The sequence below is a fragment of the Pelodiscus sinensis genome, chromosome 2, assembly GCF_049634645.1.
Source record: "Pelodiscus sinensis isolate JC-2024 chromosome 2, ASM4963464v1, whole genome shotgun sequence".
In the NCBI taxonomy this organism is placed as follows: Eukaryota; Metazoa; Chordata; order Testudines; family Trionychidae; genus Pelodiscus; species Pelodiscus sinensis.
In genome coordinates, this window is record NC_134712.1 from 167,612,378 (window position 1) to 167,635,132 (window position 22,755).

Below are 22,755 nucleotides of genomic sequence, written 5' to 3' on the forward strand. Positions count from 1 at the left end.
CACTCTGAATTGATTACCAGCTGACTGGTAGCTGTTTGGTGTTGCAGGCTTCCAAAAGACAATTGCCATTTGCTTCTCCACTGTCAGAGCAGGTCTCATTCTGGTATTCTTGCACTTCAGGCAGGTGGGGGGAAGCAATTCACAAAATTCCATGAGAGCAGCCTTATGCGAAAGATTTGCAGCCACTGCTGATCGTCCCATATGGGCATAACTATGTGTTTCTGTTATGCTTAAAAGAAGCACATGGGATCGTTTTCAGGGGTATAAGGCAACACACCGCATTTATTGATGATATAATAAAGTAGCATATGTGCGCACGCACGCGCGCGCTGCTGGAATAGTTACTAGTCTGTTGCTTGGCCCAGCCTATTGGCCAGATAGGTTGGGTGTGAGGAAGAAGCCAGGTTCTTGTCAGCCCGGATGGATGCTTCATAGTCTTAGCAGGGTGAGAACCTGAGGAACCATACAAAATACCCCACATCCTTTATAGGATTTTTCTTCCATGCAAGTCTATGCATTTTACCTTCTCAGGCCTTAATCTGTCTTTCAGCATTACAATCAATCTTCCTATGACATATGCTTAGTGGCAAGCTTCTTTCCGATAACTTCAGGGTTCGCCAATCTGCCCCAGAAGTCTGTGTCTTCAGTGTGCTTTCACTTAGTTGAGAATTATTTGGTGCTTTTGAGTCTCCGGCTCCTCCTCTGACCATTTGAGCATGCAGTGGCCTTTACGCTTATCTCTTCTAAAACATTCTCTCTCTCATTCACACAAGCAATACATTTACACAATTGCAACGTGGAACAAAAGGGTACTTCTAGTCACTTTAATGAAAGGCTTTGTAACTTTAACATTAAACTTCTTTCTATTACAAGGCCTTACATAATATTAACATCACTATGTATTACAATATTCCATCCCTTCACTTTAACATCAGAATATGCAAACATCAAACAGAGCTGGAGCTAAGTTAACAAAGCTACCTGGCCTGTCTGAGACCTACATCTTGTGTTTAAATTTAATCCAAACCTTTTGCTATAACATGCATTCATTATTCCTAACTGACTTATTACTTACACAATTACAAGGCTATGTTGTTACCATCTGTGCTTGTCTGAAGGCACCAGAACTAGCATTTCTCTGTGTCCAGGGAATCGAATGCTTGTGATATTTGCTAGTCGCTCAACTCAAGTGCTTTGCAAAAGAGGGATGTTCATGGCCCTCCAAGATTCTTCCTTGTTCCAGTGGACCCTCTATATGCTCTGGATATACTCCAGCATAAAGCACACCCTGGATAATATGATTTCCATAATGCTTTGATGCTCAATGGGATCCATGATGGGATTCATGCTTATGTTATTATGGCATCTTCGTGGATAACAAGGGGAAAAAGAGTATGAAGAGACTGTTTGCTGTTGCTGTCAACCAAAGGGGAGGGGGAAGATTATTGCATTATGGGGCGTTGACGACATGCACCCAGCATGTATGCATTGCGGTCCCTGCATGCATTGAGAGCATAACCCAGAAAGCAAAGGGGCACAGGAATTGTGGGATAGCTACCCACAGTGTATCACTCTCAAAGTCGATGGTGGCCACCATATGGGCGTGCTATTTCGAACTGCATTGAATTTTTGTGTACAGTGGGGACTTCACAAAATTGGGTACAAAAAATCGATCTTCATAAATTTGACCTTATCTCATAGTGTAGACATGGCCTTAGGGAAAGCCCTCTGAGGCTAATATTCAATGAATGGCTTGTGTTGTAATCTAAATTAAGCTTTCACTTGGCTTATAAAAAGCCAGATCTGTTTTTGTACACTTGAAATAAAGGAAGAACTACTATTTACATTTATTGAAAAAAATCATTCTAACTGGACACAATATTTTGTTGAGTATAGCAAAAACAAACAAAAAAAACCCAATCTTTTTTCCTCAAACAGATTTTTCACATAGCTTTTTCTAGCAGAGGATTTTTGTCTGAACATTAACCAATGGTACTGCATTATATATTGTGCCATAGTCTTGAAATTTGATCCTAATATACTAATGTGGAGTGAACCCAGATGGAAACAAAAGTAGTTTTCTTTTTGGCTGACTGCTTTTGTTTGAGTGTGAATTCTAAGCTGTTCATCCAACCATGGCATTAAAAATTGCAGTGCTTCAAACACAAGACACAATAAAAAGGATTTGATTTATGCAGTTCTAGAGCTTTCTGTATAGAAGTTTTGTATATCTGGTTTGTATGTCACTTTTCTATCGTATGAACATAGGAGGCTTTGATGGCTGCTGAGATCAGTCAGAAGACCATAAAAAAACACAGGATTTTGGTAAGTTTTAAAAACTTCAAAATAAACATATATATTTTTTCTCTTTAGAACACTGCATTGTGCTTTACATTCATCCTAGGAATCTTGGTTATTATATTTGTTTGTCCATATTATTTCAGACAATAATTACACACTTTCCAATTAGCATTCCGTTTTCTGATGTCAGTCCCAAAGCAGGGCATGGATGTTCAGAGTTTACAAGAATGATGAACTTTAAAAAAAAGTCATAAGTGTAATTTTTATCTACTATTATTTTTGGTAATACCTAATATTATAATACCTGAAAGTCATTAGAGAAAAGCTAATTTCTTTTTCAGTTTTACTTTCTGTGTAAGATAACACATTGTCTAGAATTATTAAAGGGGTCTAAGGACACCTAAATCCTGTTGAAAATCAGTGGGAAATGGGCAGTGATTCCTATAAACTATTTTAAAAATCCCTGCCTTTTACATTGTAATTATTGTTTACCTCTGCATGGTTATTTTCCCTGTTGCTTGTTTGGTCTTATACAAAACAATAAGATGAACATAGATATTTTGTAATATAGAAAAATATTATGAATCCTCAGAAAACCAGCACCACTTTCAACTCCTGTTTTTTAATTGACCGTGATGTTAAGTTGATGACTTTTCTTTTAAAAGTAGAATGTGGTATTTAAAGAATAAGCACAAAGCATTGATTGAAAATTTTAATTCATAGTTAAATTGCAAATGTACCCTGACATTTACACATTTTTATTTTAGAAGTAGGTTAATAGGTGTTTTACTTTTCCCAGCATGAGTTGATGGCATCACCAGAATATAACACCCAGAGAGTTCAGTTCTGTGCATGCTTTGCCTATGGCCCTTTCAGAAGAAATAAACCCGAAAGCAGGCCCTGGTCAGAAAATAAAAGAAGAAATGCTCTACTAATATTTTACTTATAAAATGAGGTTAGAATGAAATCCAATTAATGTACATATAGCCACAATTATTCACTAGTTAGGTATAACTTAATCCCACTAAAAGCAATGGAAGAACTCTAGTTGACTTCACTGGGCTTTAGATCCAGCCCACAGCAGGTGAAGTCCACTGGGAATGAGTAGCAAAACATATTCAACATATACATTTAAGCAGAGTGACAGGGTCATGTCACAGTGTGCTCCTCCCAAGGATTCTGTATGTTGTCATAATGGCCACGACCTTTGAGCATCACTTACACAGAATGCTAGGGCCACCTGATCTGCATAAAAATCCAATTCCCATACTATTTGCCAACCCAATCAAACAATGGCTATAGTAGAATTCCTTACATAGGGCCCTCAGCCCCTTTCAGTGATATTGCTTGAAATAAGTTGTTCAGTGAGCCTTGTGTAGTGCAATCAACTTTATCTGTGAAAAGCTATGATGATACTGTTTCTGAGCATTGATGTGATCACCTCAGATAACAAATGGGCACTTTTTAAATGGCCGAAGTACCAAATAGTGTCTCAACTGAATCACAGCTTATTAATGAGGTAATCTTGAGACAGGATTTATTATGTAAATGCAGACAGATCTCTGCCTTTGTACCTCTGCATTTTGCTGTGCAGTACCTTGAAGAGCACTGGTGTCATTTAGTGCCTTTTAGATAATAAAGCCTGTAGCGTATTTTCCTTTCCCTACTTCTGTGTAATAAAATGAACAGCTTGTTAAATTATCGGTATTTCCTCTCCTGTATGGAGCACTTCTTGGAGTATGTTCTCAGCAGATGTGCTGGTATTCTTTCCCCCAGTCACTGAACCCTTCTTGTCATTGATGCAAAAAGTGTCCCATGTCAGAGTCAACATATTCTCAACCTTGATCTTCGTGTCTCAAATGCTGACTATCTAGATACATATTTTGAGCCCCACTCACAATTTAGGAAGTAGTATATTCTTCTCAGTATTGGAGAAGTCATCATAAATTATTTAATAGTGTCATATGTTCAAGAGATGAGATTTTTAAAATGAATATTTCACTGTGATTTATGTACATGTGCTCACTTCTAAGTGGGAACAGGGGCTTAGGTCAGTCATTGCTTATTTTTCAGGGATATCTCCACCTAACAAGCCACTGAATGCAACCTGAAAGGTTTATTACAGCAGTGTTGTTAAACATTTGACTTTTCAAGAAGAATTGACGTGGGAACTTTTATAGCTTCTTTTAACTTTTTTTACATTTTTTCTCTTTATTATAGGACATAGGCTTAGCCTATATAAATCATCTAATGGAGAAAGGAGAGTATGACTTGGCTGCCAGGTAATATATTTAGAAATGTCTTTGCTGTGCATATGATTATGTATAATGCATGGATGAAATAGATAAAGCAATCCTTGTTTCGTAGGAATCCAGTGATTTGTTTTACTTTTATCCTTTAATTTGTAAAGACAGAAACATTTGCAAGCTTGCTATTGTGACTTATCTTTCTAGTCACTTTAGTTGTTAGAAATATACTACACATTTTAAGAGAGAGATTTAATTCTTTTAGACCACATTATGTCTATTTACACTGTCATTTGAATCCACTTGATTATCAATGTTCAGTATTCACAATAATAATTATACTTTATACTAAAAATTTCAAAGCTGACTATTGGAAGTGAGGTGCTTAAGCCCATATTTAAGCAGTTAAATCATTCTGATTTTTAGAACTGATGACCACCAGCAAATTGAAATGAAAGGAAGGTGCAGTGGCTCAAAATCTTTTCTAATTGGGAACTTATCCCTGTATAAGAGATGCAAAAGATAGCATGTTAATGGGAGATCATCAAACAGCAAATTTGTTACCTAAACTGATGACACTAAAATAATGGAATACAGTAGCAGAATAACTTTGCAGGTTTTTTGGGGGGGTTTGTTTGATTTTTTTTAAATAATGTGGGAAATAGAATTAAGGTCCTGGCTCAGCACCAGGTAGAACTATAGCTGAGATGGCATATTTTGCTGCTGGAAAAAAAGGTGTGATTATCATACCAGTTACTCTAATGATCCTTTCTAGATTCCAAAGGAGTAGTGTTGGTATGCTTTGAAGAAAGCAGTGTCATTTTTGGACATGGTTGAATAAGGACTGCCTGAGCCGAGGGCCATGAAACGTGCCTGGTTTGGGAAGGAGGAGTATGTTGAGGGAACATAACCAATATGCTTGTGTTTTTGTTGGTCCATACATGTTGAAAATTACTTAGGCACGTTAGATGTCTTCAAATCACCAGGGCCTGATTAAATGCATCTTAAAATACTCAAGGAGCTGACTAAGGAGATATCAATAGCTAATGTCCCAGTCTTTGAAAAGTTGTAGAAGACAGGAGATATTTCAGAAGACTGGAAAGGGGCAAATATAGTGCCCATCTATGAAAAGAGAAATAAAACAGCAAAGGGAATTACAGACCAGACACCTTAACTTCTGTTCCAGGAAAGATAATGAAGCAAATAATTAAAGAATCAGTTTGCAAACATCTAGACCAAAAATAAGGTGCTAAATAACAATAAGCATGGATTTGTCAAGAAAAATCTTGTAATAAGCCTGGGGGGGTAGGGAGTGGTACATGTAGTATATCTAGACTTTAGTAAAGTTTTTAATAAAGTCTCACATGACCTTCTCATTAACAAACAGGAAAATACAACCTAGGAGGGGATACTACAAGTTGGGTGCCTAACTGGTTGGATAACTGTTCTCAGAGAGTAGTTATCAGTGGTTCACAGTCATGCTGGAATGGTGTAACAAGTGGGGTTCTACAGGGATCCTTTCCATATCTTCTGATTTAGATAATGGCATAGAGAGTACGCTTATAATGTTTGTGGATGATACCAAGCTGGGAGGGGTTGCAAGTGCTTTGGAAGATAAGATGGAAATTCAACATGATTTGGTGAAATGGTATCAGGTAAACAGAATGAAATTCAATGAGAACAAATTTAAAGTATTTTACCTAAGTTTATGTTGGACATTAGGAGAAACTTCCTAATAGTCATGGTGTTTAAACACTGGAATAAGTTGCCTAGGAAAATTGTGGAATTGCTATCATTGGAGATTTTTAAGAGCGGGTTAGACAAACACCTATCAGATGGTGCTTGGTCCTGCCACGAGGGCAGGGTCCTCTCAAAGTCCCTTCCAGTTCCATGATTGTCTAAATGTATTTGTAATTGCTGTCATTTTGCCCTCAGAAAATGTCAAAGAATACTTGGAAAGAACACAGAACTCTGGGAGTTTGAAGTTTATAAATTTAAAGAAATAGGACAACTTAAGGTAGGTTAATTCATATTTCTTAACTGACCTGTTTGTATGGAGTGATCCATGTTTAATCTATGGGGCTGAAGTTGACCAAATATATGTGACATTAACTGAACTAGAATTCTATATATGTATCTAATACACAACTATGCACATCTGAGATGCAGAAGCCTGCTGCAAATTGGTTCTTAAAGTCAAAATTAATCTATGAACAACAGGTCAGCACTTGTATGATTCTCATACAGGTTAATATGTATTTTTGAAGCAAAGTTTGAAGTAGAATACAACTGTGTACCCACCTAAATATTTATAATTTTCTACCCCCTTTGCCCATCCACCACACACAATGGGTATTTATTTATTGAGGGTAGGATTTCCAAATGTGTTCTAGGTTGGTTATTCAGTTCCCATTGATTTTTATTTTCAAATATCCATAAAGATCTTTTGAAAATGGAATTCCTTTTCCAGCATGCATTTCTGGATTTAATGGCCCCTTCACAAAATTCTAAACCCCCTGTGTAGAGCATCAGTTTTGCTTAATGGTCACAGCACTAGAGAATAATTTAAGTTGTAAGTAACCAATTTCCTCTCTCTTGGACACTGAAAGTGGGGAGCTTCTTGTGTCTTGCTAATACTAGCATTGCAAACTACTGTAAGAGTCCACATTCCCAGTCAGATACTCAGTTAATAAATTGTCCACAATGTAAGGCTAAAGTGCAGTCACTCCCAAATGAGTAGAAAACATTAAGTACCCTCCCTTTGATAACACATACACATTTATTTCTGAATGTTATGTCTTTCTATTCAAGTTCAATGAGCCAAAAAGGACATATTATTAAGATCTCACAGCATGTGGTCCCTTGCTTGTTTTGAACTGGTTAGTTCAGAGTGAAGGAAATGCCCGGCTTTTTTTATTATTATTTCTTTTCTTTTGTAGAGTCTCACTAATAAGAGAATAGGACTGTCTTTATATGAGTTGTTAGTGGTTCGATGCACACTTAGCCACATTGGAAAATGAAATCTCTTGTTTGTCTCTCTGTATTTCAATACAATAAGAGACCCAAATGCTTGTACAGGTGAAATTGTGATATACTGTCCCCCTCTTTGGTTTGATTTTTTTGGGAGATGGGCAGGAGATATGAGTGTCTAGAATGAATGTTTTCTTGTCTACACTTATGTCATCCAGCAGACTGTAAAATATAAAAATATTTGCAGGTTTACTGCAAAAACCTCTTTGTTAAATTACTGCCTTTCTAAACAGTTGGCTGTTTTCACCCTTCTGAAAGCAGACTGTAAAAGAATATAAGCTACAAACCACACTTCCAGCATAATCTTTTTTTCATTTCCGATTACAATCATATATGATCTTCTTCAGGGCTTTTATGATACCTGACTGCTACAAATGGTTAATGACCAATCCTAAACTGGTCTTTTTCCTGAAGTGGGTTTTGAATTCTCTTGTCTCATTGAAATATTTATTAATTTCATTCAGCATTTAAATATGGTAATCCATAATTCTGTGTAAATTGATAGAATAAAATTGCTGTTCCAAAATTTAACTATTTCTAATTTATTTTAGGGAGTTAGGATTGTGGATTGAGATTAAGGTGCTTTGTAACACTAAATGGGGAATAAAATCATTTTAGAACAGGGGTGCGTAATAATTTTCACGGGGGGGGACACTTAATGAATTTTGCAACGTGGTCACAGGCTGGCTCCACCCCCCAGAAGGGAGTGGGGGCCTGGGGCAGAAGGTGCATGGTTCAGGACTAGTCTCCCCCCAGATTTCTCTAGGTCAGAGGTTTTGAACTAAAAACACAGAAAAGGACTCTCATCTCCCAGTCCTGCCGCTACCGCATTGCCTAGCAGCCACCGGCGGTTGCTGCAGCTATTTAAAAGGCTCGTGGCTCCGGCCCCTGCGAAGGTAGCTCCATGAGCAGGAGTCATGAGCCATTTAAATAGGATCTTGCTGCCTGAGGAAATTAGGGGATAAAGTGTCATAATCATGAGGGTTAGCCAGCAGCCTGGGGACTAAGGGGTTAACAGGTAAATTAACCCCTTACTTAACAGGTAAATTCAGGCAATAGGAATGTAGGTAGGAATTTCAAACTGGGACAAAGGAATTTTGGGGGTTTTCCCTCTTTTGTCCTGAGGAGTTCTTCTCCAGCTACTGAGAGAGACAGACATGTCTCTCTCTCTCTCCAAGAAACCATTCTTCACTTTCTGTAAGTAGGGTAAAGTTTAGAGAAATCCATTCGGTTTTATTGTTTTATGGTTTGGGAAATGGAATCTGATGTCTCTGCATTTAAAAATGGGTTTTGCTTTCCTTTGTAACAGTTCCTGGCCCATGGTAAATTTCTCCTCCATGAGTATATTGTTACTTTTCCATCTAGCCATTATGCTTGCAACAGGAATATTGTGGTGATAATAAAAGTTCTTCTCTTTCCTTTTCCTTTACCTGGTAGTGGTTAATGGTTGTGTCCTGATTTGTATTTTAGGAGTGAGATTTCCCAATTTTTGTATCAGTACTTGGGTGGTGGCAGCGGAGATTTTATTCCCAAAATCTAGGTTAAGATTTGGGGGGAAGTTTTATACCATGCCTGGTAGATAAGGTTTTGGGGTATTTTTGCTGGTCCCCACTTCTGCATTTATCATGCCAGAGTGAGGAAGGAGCCATGACACACAGGCAGCAGAATATAAATAGAAACTGGCCAGATACAGTCTGTGAGCCTTATCAAAGTGTTAGGCAGGCTGGATCTGGCCCCTGGGCTGCATTTTGCCCAACCCTGAGAAGATGTTGGGATCTAAGCTCTGAATTATGTACATGGTCTCCTGTCATGATAGATTTACTAATTTTAAAAATAGTATCTTTTAAAAATAAAATACGTCCATGTATAAGATGTTGTCTCAAGTATAAAATTGTTCCAAATCTATGTAATATGAAAATGAGCAAAGTGGTATTGTAACTGAGATTCTTGGATTCCTCAACAATGAAAGGTCTGTATATCCCAATCCTGGGGTATTGAAGTCAGACACTTCACTAGAGATAAGGGCCCTTAGTTCACAAGCCACTCAATTTCTAATGGAGTCCTGTCAGACCACCCTTAATGTTTTAGCTGGCAATCTGTTTAACTAACAGCTAATGCTGTTGTCCAGACAATTGGTCTGATCACAGGGGGCTTTAAGAATTTGTAGAATTGGACTTTATATGCTGATTGTCTCATTGTGCCTTTTTGGTGATGTCATAGCCATATACTGACCTATGGCTGGGATGACCTCATGCACATGCAAAAAGTCTTTATACCCATTACTTATTATTTGAAATCATGTTTAAAAGAGGAAATAAGGGGAGTAAGAATGTTTGTGTATTTTCCCCTTTTCACTAACTCCATTGTGGTGCAGGACTTGGCTACTAAGGCATCTAATTCTTTCCAGCCACAAGTCCTTTACATACCCCTAAATTCCCCCACCTTAACTAGGGATCTTAAACAAAATATGACATTAGGAACTTTTAACTACAGCTTTACTTCAGCATCTTAGGTGCATCTTTCTCTCCCAAACTGCAGAAGAGAACAGCTTTCCATTTGAAGCTCCTTTGCTAACAGTGAGACTTCAAAGGGGAAAATAGCACTTTTTCCCTGGCAGCTGAGAGGAGAGCACAATGCAATTATGAGATGAGCAGTTAAAGAAGCTGGATTGAGGAAGGGGATCGGGAGGGGAGGAGATGATTTTGTCAGGCTACTTCCAGATCCCTTTTCTATTACAAGGGGTCTCTGTCACAGAATAGGGACTTAATTGTATAGGGCAGCTTGCAGGATGGAAACCCAGTTTTTTGTACTTCATATTCCCAATTTACATTTTCCAAGCAAAAGTGGAAGTTCACACTGGCCACTGGGTAAAGTTCATTTGGAAGAGCAGCCAGACTCAAGAAAAATAGGAGGAGGAGGAATCTTCTGAGAGCAGGGAATATACTTTTTTTAAAAATCCATAGAAGTGATTTTTACAAAAAAATGTAGTCCAAGCTGTAGACAGAAGATGCTCTGGTTTTTGGTTTTGGTTTGTTTTTTAAATCTCATCGTTGCACTATAGACTACTTTTTGAGGGAGAAGTTGACTCTGCTTAAACTTCTTCAGTATGTTTAGTGTTAGCAAAACCCATTGACTTTAGGCTGAGATGAGACTCTCATGGTCATCTAACCTGCAGTGGGCAGCATGTCAGCCCACAGAACCTCACCCACCTTCTCCTGTAATAGACCCCTAATCTTTGGCTGAGTGACTGAAATCCTCAAATCATTATTTAAAAATGTCAAGTTAAAGGAAGTCCACCATTTACGCTACAGGTTGTACCTCCAGAATCCTGCACTCTCTGGTCTGGCAACATCTGTGTTCTGGCAGGACCATGGATACTTCCGGACCAGAGAGCCCAGGAGCCTAAGGGCAGGAGGACATAGCTGGGCAGGGCATCAGAGTTCGCAGCCCAGCTGGGGGCAGCACAGGATCAGGGTAGGAGTCCTGCAGCAGCCTCCAGGAGAAGAGTGTGGCGCTGAGGTCGGAGCCCCACAGCAGTGCAGGACCGGAGTCCCCCAGGAATGCCAGAACCCCGCGGATTCCCCTGTCTGCGCAGGGTCGGGTCTGGAGCTATGAAAGGCTTGGGCTGGAGCCCAGTAGCTTCCTCCAGCTGCACAGGGCCGGGGCTACACAGGGCCAGGGCTGAAGCCCCATAGCAGGAGCTATATCATAGACTCATAGACTTTAAGGTCAGAAGGGACCATTATGATCATCTAGTCTGACCCCCTACACAATGCAGGCCACAGAATCTCACCCACCCCCTTCTAGAATAATCCTCTCACCTATATCTCAGATATTGAAGCCTTCAAATAGTTTGAAGACCCCAAGATGCAGAGAATCCTCCAGCTGTGATCTGTGCCCCATGCTACAGAGGAAGGCGAAATTCCTCCAGGGCCTCTGCCAGTCTACCCTGGAGGAAAATTCTTTCCCAACCCCAGATATGGCAATCAGCTAAACCCTGAGCATGTGGGCAAGACTCACCAGCCAGACACCCAGAAAGTTCTCTATAGTAACTCCTAACATCCCTCCATTGACCTATTTACCACTGATAATGAATGGTCAATTAGTTACCAAGATCATGTTATCTCATCAAATCATCCCCTTCATAAACCCATCTAGTTTAATTTTGAAGCCAACTAGATCTTTTGCCCCCACTACTTCCCTTGGAAGGCCGTTCCAGAACCTCACTCCTCTAATGGTTAGAAACCTTCGTCTGATCTCAAGTCTAAACTTCCTACTAGCCAGCTTATATCCATTTGTTCTTGTGTCCACATTGGTATTAAGCTTAAATAAATACCAGGGAGGGAGAGGAATTATCCCTCTAATATATTTAAAGAGTGCAATCATGTCTCCCCTCAGCCTTCTTTTGGTTAAGGTAAACAAGCCGAGCTCCTCAAGTCTCCTTTCATAAGGCAGGTTTTCCATTCCTCGGATCATCCTAATGGCCCTTCATTGTACCCGTTCCAGTTTGAATTCATCCTTCTTAAACATGGGAGACCAGAACTGCACACAGTATTCCAAATGGGGTCTCACCAATGCCTTGTATAATGGCACTAACACCTCCTTATCCCTACTGGAAATACCTCGCCTAATACATCTCAAGACCGTATTAGCAATAGCTGAGCAAGCAGCCCAGCCATATTCAGGGATTCAGGGTTACCTGCTGGGGCAGCCTGCCAGCTGTGGGTGATGGGCTTGGAAGCCAGTGGCAGGAGACCTTCCCTGGTCCGGCAAATTCTCTTGTTTGGGACAGGTCAGGTCCTGACAATGCTGGTTGTTTAAACCTGTACCCAGCACTTGAGAGGAAAGTGATAAACCCCAAGGATTTCTGCTAATCTGACCAGAGGGAAAATTCCTTCCCGACACCAAATATGGTGATCAGACTCTGAGCATGTGGGCAAGACCCACACCTGGGAAAGAATTCTCTGTGGTAACACAGAGCTTTTCCCCACCTATTGACCCATCAACTCAAAATAAGCGTTAGTGCTGTTCGGAGAATTGCAACAAAAATGAAGTTTGGATGCAAAATTGCAATTAAAAAATGTCCCTGATTGTCCCATTTTCTGACCTGAACTGAGAAGATTGTAGATGAACTTTTCTGGTGACTTGGGGGAACATGGCTTTCAGCGATGGGAAACTGATGATCTGCTAAAGTAAACCCTATTGCTAGAATAATATTTCATATTTAGATGGAAAATATGTGTGTAATAATATGCTGTGCCATCAGTGTATGATATAAACTGATTTAATTCTTGGAACATGCTCCTGTTTCTTTCTTGCTTAGACTATAATTTTTGTGTGTCTTTATAGGACATCAGATCAAACCATTCTAACCAGTGCTTGATGGAAAGACCATTTTGAAATTAAAACTTAATTTTTCAGGTTGTTTGGTGCTGGTTGTTTTTACTTATTCCCAGTTTAGATTTTGTTTACATGGATGAGATGATCTTATGAGAAGTAAGTTTGCTTTATTGTGCAAGATGTGTACCTTGATACCCTTTCAAAAAATATGGCCGTGCATTTAGTCAATTAGATTTTAAGGTGCTAGCTCATAACTTGGATGTATAGGATTTTCTTTTAAAATTGCTGAAGCCAGCGTAGTTGAACTAAATGGCTTCTGCACCCAAAAGTTATAAAACAATGTGCAGATCTTCCTTGGTACTAACTCAATAGTTAGATGCTTCTGTGACACACTGCCCTCTTGCAACATGAAGAAACGCCTGGTGACATGGTCAGATTCCGAATCTCAGCTACATCTTTTCTCAACAAAGTTCTTTCAGGTAAGTAATGTAACTCCGATTTGGGCTATTTTAAAATAAACTACTTTGTCAGATACTACTTAAAAATCTGATTTTACTTTTAATGTTTACCATGGGCTATTCTTGCTATTGTAGTAGCAAGAATGGCTGTTGGTAAACATTAAAACTTCTCGCAAATTCACTAGATGGTAGATTGCTAGGAAAGAATGCATGTTGTATATCCTGTCTCCAAAGGTATTTAAGCACAATAATTTATTTTAACCCCCTACTAATCTGGTTCCTCCTATAGGCAATTAGCCGTTATTTGCCAAGACGGGATCCAGTTCTGAAGCCTCTCATCTATGAAATGGTCCTGCATGAGTTTTTGGAGAGTGACTATGAGGTACTGTATTCTGGCACATCCACAGTCATCGCCCATACTAGGATACCTTTAAAGAGCAATTAGAAAAATTGGTAGCAAACTCTATTGTTGTGAAATGGAGAACTGATGCTAGGTTTAAGAAAGCAAAAATGGAGAACTGATGCTAGGTTTAAGAAAGCAAAAATGAACACCAGTAATATTTACAATAAACAATGAAATACTTATCGGTGGATCAGAGACCCATGTGTTGAGTGTGGTCAATTGTAATAATTTTTAGCGCACAGCATAGGAGTCTGCTAGGTGCCTTAGAAAATATATAGAGCCCCAAAGAGGTTACTGTCTAGCAATTCTAGAGCAGATCTAGAGAAGTGATTATTCCCCTTTATTTAGCACTGGTGAGGCCACATCTGAAATATTGCATCCAATTCTGCCCTCCCCTCCCATTATAGAAGGGATAGGGACACATTGGAGAAAGTCCAGTGAAGGGCAATACAAGTTATTAGGGGGCTGGAGCACGTGATTTACGAGGAGAGGCTGAGGAATGTGGGCTTATTTAGTCTACAAAAGAGAAGAGTGAGGGAGGGATTTGATAACAGTCTTCAGCTACCTGAAGGGGGGTTCAGAGAGAATGGAGAGAGACTGTTCTCAGTAGTGAGAGAACGAGGAGAATGGTCTCAAGTTGCAGTGGGGGAGGTCTAGGTTGGATATTAAGAAAAACTATTTTATTAGGAGGGTGGTGAAGCACTGGAATGGGCTACCTAGGGACGTGGTGGAATCTCTATCCCTAGAGGTTTTTAAGTTCCGGCTTGACAAAGCCCTGGCTGGGATGATTTAGTTGGGGTTGGTCCTGCTTTGGGCAGGGGGTTGGACTTCTGAGGTCTCTTCCAATTCTGTGATAATGGCATGATATGATTTAGACAGACAAGAAAAACAAAGTTGTTAGAAAAGGATGAATGGAGGACAAGATGAAGATGCTAAAGGACCCACAGATTGTGATTTTTTTGTGTTTTACCTGTTATATATCCTGAAGTATGGAAGCAATCTAAATATCCCTTCAGTCTTAGTCCAGAGAGTTTGGTGATTCTGAAATGTATCAATTTAGCAACAGTTAATTATTTAAAATTATATTCGTACTCATGGTATTTTGTTTTGGGACTAGGTCTGGAGAGGAGCTGACTGTCTTCATGTCTGGGTACTCAGTTCCTCACAAAAGGCACTCAGCACCTTATTAGATCAGACCTTCACATCTCAGTCCTGCAACTTATTATGGGGTGTGGAACACTGTGGCCATGTGGAGTCCCACTGAGACCAAGGGAGAGGGCTCCCGGCAGAATCAGCAATCCACTTGTGTATAACAAACTATACAGTAGAGGCATTATAAGCAGCCTGGGTCAGGGAATGTTTTATGACATTGTTTGGACTATGTTTTCAGAGAATTGCATGTTCGCAAACCCCAGTGGAACTGGACATAAATATGAATATTGTTTTTTCAGGGCACACCTTCAGTGGATGTATGCACACACTATGGCCATAAAAATGTGGACTTGGTGTCACTGTCAATAAGAACCACATCTGTGTCTGACCATTTATCCTTATATTTCTGGTTATTTCAACTATTTAAAGAAAAGTCTTTAGAAGATCAGTATTAAAATGTTCAGAACATTGTAGACATGCATTTAAAAGCAATGCTCATTACTTAAATTCATCTGTTTTGTCCTAAGTAGACTATCTCCTCATGGGAAATTCTGTTTTGACATACTAGTGGTGTAACAGTCTGTGTCTCATCCTACAAAGTCTTACGTGCATTAATTTAAATATGTGCACAAGTTTATGGAGAATCAGGATCTAAGAAAGCAAAACTTGTGCCCTCGATTTCATATTTTTGTGGGTGCCAAAAATATAACTGAAAATTGGCTGATGCAGTTTTAGACCACAAGCTGTGACTTTGATGCTTTGAAGTATTATTTAGACAGTTCTTTCTATTCTTTTAATCAATGATCTCTTCCACTTTTAGGGTTTCGCTACACTGATCAAAGAGTGGCCTGGAGATCTCTATAACAACACGATCATAGTTCAAGTAGTAGTGGATCACCTGAAGAAAGATCCACAGAATAGAACCTTGCTCAGCACTCTTGCAGAATTGTGAGTGCATTTTAAACTCCCTTACACAAACCCAACCGTTTTGAGATTTTATCTTTATTAAAATAGTCTGTTAGTATTTGACTGCCTCCCTTTGTTGAAATTACCATAATCCATTCTTTAGAATATCAGCCACTTTCATTTCCAGCTTTTCTGTGTAGATGTATTGATTGCAATTCTTAGCAATTCTTAACTCATTTCATCTAATGAAAAGGAAGTATAGATTGAACTTCTCTGGTCCGGCATGATTTTAGTTAGCCAGATGTTCACTTATCATGGGTGTGGCTAAGTTTTCCACACTCCCATAAAGTTTGTTTACAGCCAGCAGTCCTGGCTCCCAGTGTTCTGTGCTGTTATTTAGCTCTAATTTACCCCTAAATATTTTCTAAGAGCCCAATAAGCAGTGGAAGTGTGGGTAATGCTGCTAGACACTATTGACCTCCCATGGTTCAGCAAATTCTCTGACTCTGCACTGGTCAGATCCCAAGGGTGCTTGTCTAGAGAAGTTCATCCTGCATTAAAGAATGAAGTTAAGGAATTCTGGTGCAAGATTGAATTTACCAGTTCCATTGCCAAAACAAATCTCTCCCATCTCTCTTCATTTTATTAGAGCAAGCATCTTTTGTGAGTGGTGTGGGGCTTTTTTGAAAAAAGAAAAATCAGGGAAATTTCTTTGTCTGTGAACGCTATCTTTGAAATGTATGACTGGAAATTCTGCTTTAACTTGATCTGGTTTAGTGGCAGGGGTCTGCCTTCCTGATTAAAGGTGTTGCACAAGTAGCCTCTGATGTAGTAAGTTTAGCTTATAGCTCAATGATGAACCCTCCCAGCCTTATAAGGTGTATCGCTGATGGCCTCTGCAGTGAGTTCTGTTTAGTTGTCCTTAGCCAAAAAGGACAGGGCCTCTCTTATGAGGCTTTGGAGCAGGGGTGGTACACAAATGAGAAGCAAAAAAAAAAAAAAAAGCCGGAGGCCACATCTGGGCCTTAGGTTTTCCACCCCTGCTTTGTGGAGACTGAGAGAGGGATGGGAGAATCAGAGGCTTTTCTGGATGGAGGGTAGCAATGGGATGGAACAAAAATCCCATTTGTCTACTAATTTAATAAACAATTGAAAATCATAACACCTGGTTTTTCTTAGCTCATTATTTAATCTATAATTTTGTTCCTCAAAACAAGTAACGTATTTGGTTTCTATGGTAGTGCATGATTTTCTTAAATGCAAATGTGTATGGCTTTGTCTTATAATGTTATCTCTTTCAGATACACTTATGACCAACGCTATGGCAAAGCCCTTGAAATTTACCTAACCCTGAGGCATAAAGATGTGTTCCAGTTGATCCATAAACATAATCTTTTCAGTTCTATCAGAGACAAAATTGTTCTCCTCATGGATTTTGATTCAGAGGTATGATTTTTAATGATACTTCATCATTTTCTGAGCCATTAATATTTCTACAAGTGAGAAGTGAATATCTGTTCAACAGAATGCTTTATAAGCAGAATGGTATTCTATGACTAAACACATTTAGAGGTGACGTGAAGGCACTTAGTAAATATATTCGCATCCTCTGAGTCGAGAGAACCAAATTATCATCACACAACCCTGAGGGCAAAATCCTTCCCTCAAAACACCATAATGGATATGGGCTTTGGTATTCTGTTTTTTTCCTTCAGCCTCTCCTGTTGAGCATCTCCAAGGGTCTTGACTGCCGTAAGATTTTTGCTACATTTCTAATGAAATTAAGAAGGTTAATGAGCCAAAAAAAGTAATACACAGTTGGGGAAAGATAACTTCACATACATTTTGGATAGTCTCACCACTTTTCTCTCTGCAGATGACTGACTTGCTTACAGAAATACACAGTGATTGACCTAAATCTCCCCTCTCCCCCACCCTCCACACCAAAAAAAAGACGTTTGTGCATTGGGAAAAAGTCAGTATTCTTTACTCCGAACCAGATAAAATTCAGACAGATGAGCTTTCGTGGAATGATACGAGTTCTAGGGGATGGAATTTAGCCCACCTGTGGGTTGAGCCTGCAGCCCTGCTGTTGCTACACTGTTGAAGTTAAAACAGGGGCTTTCAAATGCTTAGTATCTTTCTTGGTATGCTGTCTTTACAAGTATGTAAGTACTGTGGGTCTGTAATTTCACTTGAAAGGTACAGTAGGTTATATTGTATGTGAAGATCAGGATTTTGACATGAGATTTGTATTTTTTTCTATCTTCCAACACTGGGCCCATTTGGTCTCACCCCTGATGCATTCATACCTTCCCCTGCATTGGTCTATATGAAGTTATGCTGTTAATATGTGCCAAGACCTCTTGACCTGGCAATTCATAGTCCTGGCACCCCTGGGTTTGCTGCATCAGCTATGAATGTTGAATACAAAGAAAAATTGCTTGAGCCTAGGCACCTAATTGCCTGAGTCCCAGCACTTCTTTCATTACAAATTAAGTGCTGCCTGGAGTCCCCCTGCATGACATGCTGAGGTGTGGATTTCCTGTACATACCTTATCCATAGCCAACCTGTCCCTTTGCAGTGTTATTATAGTGGTTCTGCTGCATGGGGTGCAATCTTGTGTAGCCCTTGATTTGATGGGCAAACTTGAAATGCATCATAGTAGTTGCTTGTAACACTGACTTCCATTCAATGCAGGAACTTATAAAAAGTAGTGAGCAGAATATTTGACAAATTTCATTTGAAGTAAATTAATTTATCTCTTTAAACACTTGCATTTTGCAGATTGGTGTCCAAATTAATGCAAATGAAAATTGTGTGTCTATCCAGGGGGTCAGTAAGCGTCTTGCTAGATATCATATGCTTCTTTTGCTTACTCATTCTTAGCTATGCTCCTTTTACTTTGGTTTCAGAAAGCAGTGGACATGCTATTGGATAACGAAGATAAAATTTCAGTGAGTATAAACACTTCATTGTGTTGTCTGCACTATACATGTCTTCCTTTCAGTTCTGTAGGTGAGAGAACTCTCTCAGGGTTCCTAACCCATGTGTTTACTTTTTTATTTCTTTAGATTGACAAAGTTGTAGAAGAATTAGAAAACAGGCCTGAATTACAACATGTGGTAAATATTAACATTTGCTGTTAGTTTATTTTTGAGTTGAACAAGCTTTCTGTTGGAGCTCTCTTGGAATACATTTATAAATACAGGTTAGTTATTGCAGATCTATCTCCTACTGCAATAGCTGGGAATAAAGATGAGCAGCATTGAAGTCTTTTAGCCATTGGTCAGCTACACGAGTGGATGAAAAGCAGGTTGTCTCTTCCTGCCATTCTACTTCAATTTTGACCTAAAGACATTTGGAGAATAGTAAAATTATTTTTAATGATTCTTCTGTGCTCTTGATGACATACTGAGAGCTACCACCTATGGTTCTGGACTGTAAAGCAGTCCTGTTTTTCTGTCAGTTAATTTCCCCATTGCATCCATTCTCTCATTCCTTACAGTAGAAATTTTGCCTAGGGTGATGCTTTCCTTTTAGCTAATACAGGGGAGTATGGGTGTAACTTATAGTTGCAATCTTCCGCTTGATAGAAGAAGAGAACCATTTGGATTTCCAGAGCAATAACTTCCATGAAGCATATGACTCTTTCATTCATTCAGAACTACAGTCAACCCTAAACTGTATTAGGGAGGGATACTTATGCTGTTTAGCATCCATTGCTGATGTAGATAGTAGAGGGTCAAAGCTTTAACGGTATTGGGGTCAATTAAGTTGTATAATGGAGATGTAATTGTAGCAGACACACGTACTAAACATAGTCTGGTCTTATAAAGCAAAGAGGATTAACTGTATGTGCAACAGCTCTGTGTGTGCATCGGTTTCAAAGTGTTATATATGCTTCCCTTTGAATAAAAATTACCTTTAAAGGAATTCTCTTTAATTCCATAAATAAGGGGAGGAGCTTCACACATGCTATCTGTAGTTAATTTATAGTCTGCAATGCCTAATTTAATGCAGCTATTACTGGCATGCTGTGTTTTTCATTTGATTTGTTTTTCATCAATCAATTGAGCTAATTCAGAAAAATAGAAAGTTTCCCATAATGTTTTTTCTTCTAAATGTTTGGTGAAATAGGAAAATGCAATATTTTATGAACTGAAGAGTAACAAAAATATAACACCTATCTCAAAGTCCTGACAGAAATAGTTGCTTAGCAGAGCTGGCCTTGGATATTGCCATCATGGTGTACAGTAGGAAAAACCTGAAGCAGTGTTCTAATAATAAAGATTTGTATTCTATCCTACAATGTGCTTTTGGGGTTCAGTCTCAAGGAAGTTATCAGTAAGGTTAGTTTATGGTAAAAGTTGCACAGTGCAACCATTATTTTATCAATGCTTGATACTTTTTGTTCTTTCAGTATTTGCATAAGCTTTTCAAAAGAGATCATCATAAAGGACAGAGGTACCATGAGAAACAGATCAGTCTGTACGCTGAATATGATCGTCCAAATCTGCTGCCATTTCTCAGAGACAGCACACATTGTCCCTTAGAGAAGGTAAGCCAGAGATCTAAGAGTTGTCTGTCTTGAACTGATATGTCAGCTGCTTGCTGTTTTGCAAATTTGTTAATGTGTGTACCGCTGCCCTCTACTGGGTCAAAAGAACTGCTCAAGATACTGACAGCTAACAGATTTCTCAAAAAACAACGCATAGTCTTGCAGCACTTTAAAGACTGACAAAACATGTAGATGGTATCATGAGCTTTTGTGGACACAACCCACTTCTTCCATTACTCAAGAATCAGGAGTTTTTGTGTTTCTGAAGCAAAGAGTCCTAAGTTTGTTTTTTCCATGCTGCCTATGTATAGTTTAGCTATTGGCCATGGTGATTATGTAGTTCTGGCTTGCAGTAAGAAATCAAGACAAATATCACAAAGTTTAGGGCTTAGTTTTATTGTTTGAAAGCAGAGCACATACATATGTAGTTTTAGAAAGTTAGTTGCACACATTTAGTTATCTATTATAAACATGAAAAACTTTAGGTCTATTTAACATCCCATTAGGAAGAGGGGAATGGCATTAATAAACAAAAAGTTCACTTCGGTGTTTAAACTGGTATTCAGTTTGTGATTTCACTGCCTCCCTCGCACCACAGTCAGCCCCAGTTTTCACTTCTGATTGACCAGAGGCAGGGAGAAAACTGACAGTCACAGTTTATTGGGTTGTTGGACTTTCATTGATTGAAGATGGGCATTGTGGAATGTTATTTGCTTGAGCTTTAGTTCTCAACTTCCTCAAAAGAGATGCAATCACTCTGTGACCTATCAAATTCCACAGTTCTTTTTCCACAAAGAATCATAGGAGTTGTCACAGGAAGAAATTTTTGGAGGTGTGGAGGCCTGGGGTGCTGTAGGTTGGTGCTGCAAACTGCCTCACCTAACTTGATTGTCCCTCAGATTTGTGTGTTGTGTTTTGTTTTGTTTTTTAAAAAAGGTTCATGTGGCTTCTTAAAAATAATATGGCTCATGATTACATCAAGAGAGTAGGAGACAGGATTTTCTGTTTCCAAATTACTTTGGCCCTGCAAACTTGCGTGAACTCTACTTTGCGTACCTCAAAAGTTTCATTTATTTTAATGATACTCCTCAAAGGAATAAAGTTGCTCATATGTGTAACTGCTTGCAGGATCAGGGCCTTTGTGGCATCAGATATCATCTCTCTCTTGGCTGATTTGTAAAACAAGTTCAGTACAGGCAGTCCCCGAGTTACGCGGCTCCGACTTATGTTACGAACGGGGCCCTCCCTCTCCCTGGTCTCCAGCAGACCAGGGAGAGGAAGCAAAGCGGCGGAACACGCGGGCAGCGGACAGGGCTGCCCGCGTGCTCCGCGGCTTTGCTCTGCTTTGCTCCCCGTCCCCCTGGTCTGCAGACCAGGGGGACGGGGAGCAAAGCGGCGGAGCCTGGGGTTCTTAAGTTGAATCTGTATGTAAGTCAGAACTGGCGTCCAGATTCAGCCGCTGTTGAAACTGATCAGTTTCAGCAGCGGCTGAATCTGGACGCCAGTTCTGACTTACATACAGATTCAACTTAAGAACAAACCTACAGTCCCTATCTTGTACGTAACCCGGGGACTGCCTGTACTTGTCTACTGGATACAGATAGTAGAATTTGAAAGTCCATGCTGTCACAGGATATAATTCATAATGTTCATTAAAAAATGCCCCAATTGCTGATAATTTAAGAAATTGAATGGTGAAAGAATGCAAGTCCCAGTGATTTCTCTGGTAATTTTTCTAAACAAAAGAGCTTTTGACCAAGCTCATAGCTGTGTCCATTGATTCACACTGATTCAACAGAGTGATATTTGGAGTTTCTGCATGTGCTGATTATGGTGTTTTATATATGCGTTGTGTTGTGCTGGGAGTTATATGGATTTGTGCAGCAGTAAATGAGGGAGGTGTGCTGCAGCTGAGGCTGGAGTCACAGCACGGGCTCCCCATGCCATGGTAGGAGGGGCAGGGCTTAGCTCCTGCCCCATGTGCCACAGGATATCAGCTCGTGTGCCGCTTATGGCATGTGTGGCAGGGCAGTTGCCAACACCTACTCTAGCCCTTCACGTGGCTGATAAATAATGAGAGGAACAAATATTTACAATGTACCAATGTTTTCCACGCCAATTAACCAGGCATCCTGTATAAATTCTATATAATCACATTAAAGATGCATAAATCTATTCTCTCCCTCTCTGTCAATGATAAACTTGACAAGAAGAAATTATTTTCTTACTAAAGAAAAGCACAACCTTTCTGAGAGAGGGGGGGAAAAACACTGTTGTTCACAGCGCAGACATCCTTATATCAGAGAAACTGCAAGAGAAGAATGTGTGTTCTCTGCTTCCCTCTACAGGGAACATTC

General features: G+C 39.4%; 1 protein-coding gene across 3 annotated transcripts in view; it reads left to right on the forward strand.

Annotated features, from left to right (window-relative positions):
- The window catches only part of VPS41 (VPS41 subunit of HOPS complex), a 151,899-nt gene that overhangs the window by 101,819 nt on the left and 27,325 nt on the right, over window positions 1-22,755 (forward strand). For all 3 annotated transcript variants that reach the window (XM_006124074.4, XM_025185171.2, XM_075921736.1), the window contains 9 exons: window positions 2,269-2,325; window positions 4,522-4,583; window positions 6,483-6,564; window positions 13,665-13,757; window positions 15,751-15,878; window positions 17,138-17,282; window positions 18,753-18,794; window positions 18,912-18,962; window positions 20,261-20,398. In XM_006124074.4, coding sequence (XP_006124136.1) covers window positions 2,269-2,325; window positions 4,522-4,583; window positions 6,483-6,564; window positions 13,665-13,757; window positions 15,751-15,878; window positions 17,138-17,282; window positions 18,753-18,794; window positions 18,912-18,962; window positions 20,261-20,398 — 798 coding nt within the window. The remainder of the gene's footprint in view (window positions 1-2,268; window positions 2,326-4,521; window positions 4,584-6,482; window positions 6,565-13,664; window positions 13,758-15,750; window positions 15,879-17,137; window positions 17,283-18,752; window positions 18,795-18,911; window positions 18,963-20,260; window positions 20,399-22,755) is intronic.